The 10,116-nt window shown below is 35.7% G+C and overlaps 1 protein-coding gene across 2 annotated transcripts in view; it reads right to left on the reverse strand.

The window, feature by feature from the left end:
- The window catches only part of pik3c2a (phosphatidylinositol-4-phosphate 3-kinase, catalytic subunit type 2 alpha), a 105,626-nt gene that overhangs the window by 38,546 nt on the left and 56,964 nt on the right, over positions 1-10,116 (reverse strand). For both annotated transcript variants that reach the window (XM_059335330.1, XM_059335329.1), the window contains exons 6-11: positions 8,393-8,504; positions 7,313-7,392; positions 7,175-7,238; positions 4,484-4,630; positions 3,823-3,856; positions 2,569-2,809 (exon numbers count right to left, since the gene is read on the reverse strand). In XM_059335330.1, the coding sequence (XP_059191313.1) occupies positions 2,569-2,809; positions 3,823-3,856; positions 4,484-4,630; positions 7,175-7,238; positions 7,313-7,392; positions 8,393-8,504 (678 nt within the window). The remainder of the gene's footprint in view (positions 1-2,568; positions 2,810-3,822; positions 3,857-4,483; positions 4,631-7,174; positions 7,239-7,312; positions 7,393-8,392; positions 8,505-10,116) is intronic.

The raw sequence follows: 10,116 nt of genomic DNA on the forward strand, positions 1-10,116 counted from the left end.
TGCACTACAGTAAAAGTCCTGCATTCAAAACTTACTGAAGTAAAAGTACAAAAGTATCAGTATCAAAATGTACTTAAAGTATCAAAAGCAAAAGTACTCGTTAAACAGAATGGACACAGATTGTTTTATATATAATTCATATATAAATTCTGGGATTATTTGTATTGATGCATTTATGTAAGCGGCGTTTTAATGGTATCTAAAGACAGTGCTCATTTAACTATGTAATATAGGTTAATATACTGTTATGAGGTTTAAAATGTATAATCATTTAACTTTATCATATATTTTATGTTAAATCTCGACCTGTAAAGTAAGCTGTCAGCTAAATGTAGTGGAGTAAAAAGTACAATATTTGCCTCAAAATGTAGTGAATTAGAAGTATAAAGTACCTCAAATCTGTACTTAAGTAGAGTACTTGAGTAAATGTATCTAGCTACATTCCACCACTGGTGCTGGTTGCTTGATATTTTAACTTCTGTTACAAGTTTTAGTGGTAGATTATAATTGTGAACTGCCTTCTGTCTTCCATCTTTGTCCCCATGTTGCAGAAGTACAATTAAATGAACGTGGGTGGCACTAATAATACTCAACGAGTGGGTGATCATACAAGAACAACCACATGAAGAAAGGCTCTAATTATCTTACAGCAAAGGACAGAGGACTTCAAATATTAACACTTAGAATTTCACAGAAAGTCCTGAAAAGACTCAAACTCTCTGCTTTAACATATGTCCGTTTTATCCTGATACTTGAGTCACGATACGATATTATTGTGATTTTAATCATTGTATGATATGGTGAGTATTGATACAATATATTGAGATTTAACTGCTTTTTGTGTACACAAAATTCAAAGTTCAATCAAGAATTGTTTTGTCCAATCAGAGAAAATTCTCAGTGTATTCATCTCACTTCAGTCTTTTTATTTCTCCACAATGAGAGTCAAACCCACAGACTGACCAACCAAGTATTCAGTCAAACTGAACTGAACTGATATCAAACATGTTTGGACGACAACAACTGCAGAATTTTATCAAACGTTCACAAACAACAAGCTTCACTGCTCTCAAAAAACAATAATTTTCGATGCCCATTGTCACCCTCGCTTCGTGTTCTGTCTTGAAAATAATTAATATTAACAAAATAAAGAAACAGATAAACAATAACATTTTCTCATTCGTGGTGCTGAGTCATGTGACGTGTGGTCATTGCCTTGCCCCCCTTTAGACGGTCAGATCGCTGTCAGACGTCAGGTCACGTCAAGTGACAGACAGGTTATGTTTTGATAAATCTTATATAATAAATAAACAGAAAAACAATGACATTATCTCACTTGTGGTGCTGAGTCATGTGACGTGTGGTCATTGCCTTGCCCCCCTTTAGATGGTTAGATCGCTGTCACAGAGGTCAGGTCACATTAAGTGACAGACACGTTATGTATTGATAAATCTTATATAATAAATAAACAGATAAACAATGACATTTTCTCACTTGTGGTGCTGAGTCACATGACGTGGTCATTGCCTGGCCCCCCTTTAGACGGTCAGATCGCTGTCACAGAGGTCACGTCAAGTGACAGACACATTATGTTTTGATAAATCTTGCAAGATGAAACGGCCGTCAAAGCTCTCCAGTGCTCAGTATTGAAAGAGAAGAAAAGAGGAGGAGGAGAAGTCCCAATCTTTTTTTAAATGCCTTTTTGTGTGAAGACGTTTCATTTGTATTAGCTTGCTAGCTAGGTTGAAATAAAGCAACGCTAGCTTACCACAGTTAAGCACATTTTTCGCGGGGTTTGCACTTTCATTGTCTCTCTTGTCTCTAACTTTGTTAGCGTCTCCAGCTGTGCTTCTTTGCAAACTTGTAAGTTAATAATCATATAGACAGACAGTTGTATTATATAGCCTGGTTGGCAACATGGGCAAACAAAAACAGGAGTTCCCCCCTCCGTGAAACAGCAAGCGGAGCTGTTCAACACCAATGAATCTCGCCTAGGGCACCAAATGGGCTGCTTGGTGGCCATGAATAGATATAATATTGCCATGCAAAATATCGCAATACTATGCTAATACGATTCCTTCCCCCACCTCTAGTTCTTGTTGTGAAGCAGAAACATCAACTCATATCACCAATACTTATTTTGGGGTCTGTACACTGTAATAAATGATTCTGTAGTCATTTCATTTCACTTAATATATTTGATCAAATGTATTAAATATAAATGCGTCCTTGATTTTGAGGCAGTTGTTTAAGTAACTTTAATATAAAAATGTTTGAGATAGAATCTACTTATTTAGACCACATTAAATATAATCTTTATGTGTATGTAATTCTAAATCAAGAGAATTTTGAATGAATCCAACACAATAGAATTAGTCCGTTTTTAATTGACAGGCACTTCCTGTTAAGTTGTTATTAACTCAACTTGTAACGGAGTCAGATTTAATTAATAATAGTGCGTGCAATCTGTTGCCTCAATTTTATTGAGTAACTAATGTTTATCTTTTCTTATCTCTTACAGTGTAGTGGCCCAAAAGAATAAATGTGTCGTCCTCCTCTGGTGTTTACCTGCTGACCCAGTTGGGCGGGATGCCGTGCAGGGCGAACAGCGTGAACTGAAGGTGGTCCGTGGTGCCAGAAGCTTCTCTGCTGGTTTTCCCCTCTGCTCCTTCTCCGTCTGCAGCCTGAGGAGGAGGAGGGGAGCTGAAGGAGGCTTGAGGGGGGCAGAAGGAGCGCAGGTAGAGCTTGGCCAGCTCGTAGACAGCTTGAGTCAGTAAGGCCATGCCCTCCTCCACGGGACCACTGTGACCTGGAGGAGTCAGGGAGAACCAGTGTTGTCATGGAGATGTCAGTTATTAGAAGATGTAAACCAACACTAGAACAGCTTTTAATGAGATATTCAACATTAAAGAAAGCAGACTATTGAAGACGTGTCTGATATAGAACAGACAAGCCTTTTTGTCTGCGTTACATCTATTAACTGATATCAGACTGAACTGTGAAGTAATTTCTCTCTGTTTACATCATCACTCTCACATTCCCTCCATTCAAACCTGTACATTTTAGGATCCAGTTTAAGGTTTTATTAATTTTTTTTGAGTGCTTAAATGGTCTGGCACCGTCTCTAACTATAACTCTGTTTTTAGATTGAGTTTTTATTACTATTTTACTGTTTTGCTGTTTTTAGTATTTTATTGTTTTCATTGTTTTAATAACTGTATAGCACTTTGGTCAACTGAGGTTGTTTTTAAATGTGCTCTATAAATAAACTTTGACTTGACTTGACTAAAGGCCAATATATTCGCCTGGATTTGATGTCTTTTACATATTTCAACAGTGATTTGTAGAGTGGAGAAGAAGACATGACGGCTTCAACAGCAGTGTGTATCTTATCTGTAGCAGTCACCTATATGATGTTTGAGTACAATAACAAAACTGATTTAGTGATTTTTTTTTCTATGCGGATTGTGCCTTGTGTGGTTATTTCATACGCTGATATATGTAGTTATCAAGATATAAATTTGAGCTATATTGGCTGGAAGATTTTTGGCCACATCGCCCAGCAACACTCCCAGAGATTTAATAGGTTGAGTTAAATACGTGAAGGTGTGATGTCAGACCATCTTTTTTTACTTTTATTGTTCAAGTAGGGGGCAGACAAACATAAGAAATGTTTTCTTCTTGCTGCTCCTTTCCAAACATGAAGGTGTAGAGTGTGTCTCTGTACACATTTTGTTGTCCACTTTCATGAAAGGAACAAAATAAATAAATAAATAAAAATAAAATAAAGGTTGATTGTGACTGTGTGTGAACTGAACTCACCATTAGATGACTGACCAGACGATGTGGAGCCCAACTACAAAACAAAACATGTTGGTTTAGAAAGACATCCTGACATATGAACAACGCCGTTTATAAATTCAGGGTGTCATGATTTTAAGTCTGAATCGTCGGAAATTGATCAAAATGAGCTTTAAATTTAAATCAAAATCAAAAGCAGGATCAGAAAAACTGAAAGTTTGACAATTTAGCCTTAATGTAGATGGATAGATGGATAGATGGATAGATAGATAGATAGATAGATAGATAGATAGATAGATAGATAGATAGATAGATAGATAGATAGATAGATAGATAGATAGATAGATAGATAGATAGATAGATAGATAGATAGATAGATAGATAGATAGATAGATGGGACTTTATTGCCCACTGTGGTGGAAATAAACATACAATCATAGCATGTAGTCTATCGTTTTAAAGATTCATTTTAGAATGTAAATGCTATTTATAAGGGCATAAAACCAATTATCTGTTAATCTTTACAAATCAAGACTGGATCATCTAACAATGCTGGGAAAAAAAGGTTTAAAAAGAAAATTTGTTTGAATTATGAGCCAAAAAATAAAAAGTTTCATTGAAGCGTGACACCAGTAATATGAGTGTGATGTGTGTGTGTGTGTGTGTGTGTGTGTGTGTGTACCTTGGGAGAGCGTGTGCGGGGCAGGTTGACGGAGTGTCTCAGCCTCTTGATGGCCTCTGTGACGGTCTGAGTCTCCACCTCGTCCAGAGCACAACAGAGGTTCTTCATGGTCTGCACCACCCGATCCACCGTCTTATACTGGGTGCTCTGGGACACAGAGCATGAAGACAGCTATCAAAAAGATGTGCATGACTCTAACCAGTCATATTCATAATGTTAAACAATTTGAATGTCAATAAATTAGTTGTACACAAAATTCTGCTCTCATATATGTGAGTCTGAGAAATGTTTTGGGTTAGGATTGTTGGTAACACTTTATATTAGGGAACACATATTCAACATTAATTAGCTGCTTATTATCATGCAAATAAGTAACATATTGGCTCTTAATGAGTCATTATTCAGTAGTTATTAAGGCCTTATCCTGCATGGCCTTATTATACAACCAGTAAGACATTAACTAAGAGTTTTCCCTCAGTAACCTCAGAATTATTGATTATTAGTAGTAAGTATCCTTACTTACTACTAAGAAATTGTTGTATATGAGTTATTATCTTAATATGCTTTACTTTGTATGGACTTTATAATCTCTACATAGCGGTGAACGAAACCATGGAAACGGCAAATAGCCACCTTCTCCAGACCTTTGACGTGACTGGTGGCTCAGTGGTTTTAAGTCATAAAACCAGATAGATGAAATAGATTTCATATCAACCAAAAAGGTTTACGTATGAAAAAAGTTAACAAAGACGAAATACTATAATTTTAGTTAGTTGTAGTTAGTTTTGTAACCACAAAATACAGTTTCAGTTAGTTATTGTTTTTTTTTAAACTCTCTTTTTTTAATTTTATTTCAGTTAACGAAAATGTTTTTTCAATTCTAGTTTTCGTTATTTCGTTAACTATAATAACCTTGGTTCATACAGTCACACACTCCCAGCAGCCTGTTATCCTCCTGAAGTGAACTTCTGTTTTCAGCTTGTATTTAAACAGTAAAAACCCACAGAAACAACACATCACCACCACCAACAATCATCAAACAGACCCTCAGATAAACAGTTCAAACTCAAACCAGCCTACCGTGTGTGTGTGTGTGTGTGTGTGTGTGTGTGTGTACTCAAACATCTGCATGCTGTGCTAAAGGAATATCCATTACTGCTCATTCTATGATTTTGTCGAGGCGGACTCAAACAAATCTTGATGCCATTATCAGGTTTAGTTTAAAGCTGGAGGGCGGAGCAACGTTTACCAGCGATGGATCAATCTGCATTCAATTACTCCACAATAAATATAAACCAGACGGGCCGTTTCTAGAAAGCTCTCCTTCCAGGAACGTCCAACGACTCTAACGTTTATGTGTGAAGTATTTCAAATAACTTCAGGAGGTTTCAAAGCAATATTTGGAGCCGTACACTATATTATTCAGTGAAATAATTCTGTATTTATGTGCAGCATCAGAGGCTAAATCAGTCTCAGTATACAGTCATGGAAAAAAAAATATTAGATCACCATTGATTTATTCAATTTCCTGTTCATTTTAATGGCTGGTACAACTAAAGGTACATTTGTTTGGACAAATATAATGATAACAACAAAAGTAGCTGATAAGAGTTTAATTTAAGAGCTGATATCTAGACATGTAACATGGTTTTATTGATATTGATTTTGGTTATTATCAATAAAACCATGGAAAATGATGAAGAAAACAAGGTTGGTTTAATCATTTAATAATAAAATTTCCATCACTATTCTATTCTATTTCGATAATTTTGTGTTATTTTTTTGGTCATTTATGCATCTATTTTTTGTCATTTTTATATCTATTTTTGGTCATTTTGTGTCTTTTTTTTGGTTCATTTTTACATAATTTTTTTGTCATTTTTATATCTATTTTTTGTCATTTTGTGTCTTTTTAAAAAAAACATTTTTACATCTATTTTTTGGGTTTAAAAAAAATTACATATATTTTTGTAATTTTTTGTGTTTTAAAAAAATTTTTTTTTTCATAATTTTTTGTCATTTTGTGACTTTTTTGGTACTTTTTACATTTATTTTTTGTCACTTTGTGTCTTTTTAAAAAATATATATTTTACATCTATTTTTGTCATTTTGTGACTTTTTTGGTAATTTTTACATTGTTTTTTTGTCATTTTGTGTCTTTTTTAGAAAAAAATCATTTTTACATCTATTTTTGTCATTTTGTGACTGTTTTAGTCATTTTTACAGTCATGGAAACATTCTTGATAATAACCAATATCATTATGAAGAAAACCATGTTAAATGTCTAGATATCAGCTCTTAAATTACACTAATATCAGCTATTTTTGTTATCATTATATTTGTCCAAACAAATGTACATTTAGTTGTACCAGGCCTTAAAAATGAACAAAAAAGTGAAGAAAACAAGGGTGGTCTCATATTTTTTTTCCATGACTGTACACAACAGCTGCACAAAAGTCTATTTTAAAAACAAATATGTTTATACACAGTATGGTGCAGATACTGAGGATACATAACTAGCTGGACTAAACATAAAAATAATGTTATTAGCTTAACAGTGAACAAACATTCACTGAGGGACAGACAGGAGAGTTTGCAGCCCAATGGATTGTTTTATCCTTATTTTGTGAAAACAATCAGAATCATTTTGCATGCTTTTACTTTGAAGTCCTGCATGGAGACGATACGTACCTCATTCTGCAGGCAGATGTTGACTTGATTGTGATATCCCTCTAAATAATCAGCCAGGCCTTGTCTGCAAGAAAAACAGAGATTAATGAGGAATATTGTCACTGTGAAGCAGATTAATGTGGGTTAGGACTCTCCTACCTGGTGACGTTCTCCTTGAAGGGCCTCTCCACCTGGCTCAGGTGTTTCTCCAGGTCGATCAGAGAGTTGTCATCTTCAGCCTGAACAGAACAAGAGAAGATTAAAGTCTCCAGCAGTGGGACAAAGTCTGGAAATGAACCTCAGTGGCACAACTGTATTACGTCACTGTTCAGTCAAATGTCACTATAAAGTTTTAAGGGTTTGTAGTTTTATTTTATTTATTTATTTAGTAATATTATATATATATATGTTTCTTTTTATGTTTGTTTATTTATCAAGACATTCGTTTCAATGGGTCGTTGGTTCAATGGTACAATGTTTCCTAGAGGCAACCAGTTAAAAAAGTTCCTTTTTTTTATGTTTTTAAATTTAAAATGTTATGTATTGTACCCTGTTGAAGCTACTGAATCTTTTACACGTTTATTAAATAAATGATGATAAAATTAATTTAAAAACTTTCTTTTTCACTTGTTTTTCACCGTTATGGTCCAATGTTGCCTTCGGGCAACAAACTTCCAAAACTTCCAAAAATCAAATGTCACAATAAAGTTTTAAGGAGCTCGTAGTTTTATTTTATTTATTTATTAATATTATATATATGTTCCTTTTTGATGTTTATTTATTTGTCACTTATTTACTGTATAAACTGGTATATATAAATATATATATTTTTTTTTCCTCTAACTTTTAGAGGTTATCAGATCATCAATCAGAAAATAATAAATTTAAAAAAATTGAAAAATAAATAAATAATTTTATGAATACACACTTTTTCACCGTTATGGCACAATGTTGCCTACGGGCTACAAACCCCAAAAAACGTCCAAAAAAAAGAATTATAAAATTTCTTCAGATTATGTTTATTTAGTCTATTTTAAGACCAAAAAACACTGCAAACATTTTTTTCCTAACTGGCATCATAATGCGTACCATAGAGGGTTCAGATTAAAGTCTCCAGCAGTGGGACAAAGTTTGTAAATGAACCTTAGTGGCACAACTTGAACTGTATTACGTCTCTGTTCGGTAAAATGTCACTCTAAAGTTTTAAGGAGCTGGTTTGTTGACTTGGTGGAGACTTACACTGCGAGCCAAGTCTCTCCTCATGGTGGAGCGGGACAGAAGCTGTAATGTGATCTCATTCTCCCACTTCCTGCAGTTCTGGACGTACTCATGGCTGCCGAGGCTGTGTTTACTGTGACAGAGAGGCAAAGTTCACAAAATCACAACATATGTTATAATAACAGTACGGTGAAAATCAACAAGAAGACTAATGACTCCTTCAGTGGAGTAGATTATCCTTCATATGCCCCGGACATTTACCAGAAATGTAAAATAATATTTGTTTAGTCTATATTTTGGAGGAAACCACCATTTAGTAGGAATGTGTGTGATTAACCTCCTTATTTTTTTAAATATACTTCCCTTTCGGGACCTTCGTAGCCAAAAAAGGCCAAACACATGACAACTGCTATTAAATATAAATTTCGTAAGTCTCTTAAACAACTTCAGACTTGTTCAAAACTACCAAACATGAAATCATTTTCAGAATTTTAACCCTTTATATGCAGGTTTATATATGTGAATTATTCCATGATTTCTTCCAAAACAACACAAAAAATGAATTATTTTCCATAAAATAAACAGTAGGGAGCTGGGTTTTAGTGGTGATTAGAGTCTTGGATATGTCAAACATTAGCAACAATATTTATTTGATTGCATTGCATGTGGATGGATGGATGGATGGATGGATGGATGGATGTGGGTGGATGATGGATGGATGGATGTGGGTGGATGGATGGATGGATGATGTGGATGGATGGATGGATGGATGGATGGATGGATGGATGGACGTGTATGGATGGATGGATGGATGGATGGATGGATGGATGGATGGATGGATGGATGGATGGATGTGTATGGATGGATGAATGGATGGATGGATGGACGGATGGACGGATGGATGGATGGATGGATGTGTATGGGTATATGGATGTGTATGGGTGGATGGACGGATGGACGGATGGATGGATGGATGGATGGATGGATGGATGATTGGATGGATGGATGGATGGATGGATGGATGGATGGATGGATGATGATTGGATGGATGGATGGATGGATGATGATTGGATGGATGGATGGATGATGATTGGATGGATGGATAGATGGATGGATGGATAGATGGATGGATGGATGATGATTGGATGGATGGATGGATGGATGGATGGATGGATGGATGATGGATGATGATTGGATGGATGGATGGATGGATGGATGGATGGATGGATGGATGATGATTGGATGGATGGATGGATGGATGATGATTGGATGGATGGATGGATGATGATTGGATGGATGGATGGATGGATGGATGGATAGATGGATGGATGGATGATGATTGGATGGATGGATGGATGGATGGATGGATGGATGATGGATGATGATTGGATGGATGGATGGATGGATGGATGGATGATGGATGGATGAATAAATGAACTGTCTGCCTTAGAGGCGACTTGCTGGTTGGAGAGATTGTGGGATATTCATGCAGGTGTAGTGTGTGGTGTTTGCGTATGGATGGATGGATGTGTATGGGTGGATGGATGTGTATGGGTATATGGATGTGTATGGGTGGATGGACGGATGGACGGATGGATGGATGGATGGATGGATGATTGGATGGATGGATGGATGGATGGATGGATGGATGGATGGATGGATGGATGGATGGATGATGATTGGATGGATGGATGGATGGATGATGATTGGATGGATGGATGGATGATGATTGGATGGATGGATGG

Source organism: Centropristis striata, chromosome 6 (genome assembly GCF_030273125.1).
Source record: "Centropristis striata isolate RG_2023a ecotype Rhode Island chromosome 6, C.striata_1.0, whole genome shotgun sequence".
Classification (NCBI taxonomy): domain Eukaryota; kingdom Metazoa; phylum Chordata; class Actinopteri; order Perciformes; family Serranidae; genus Centropristis; species Centropristis striata.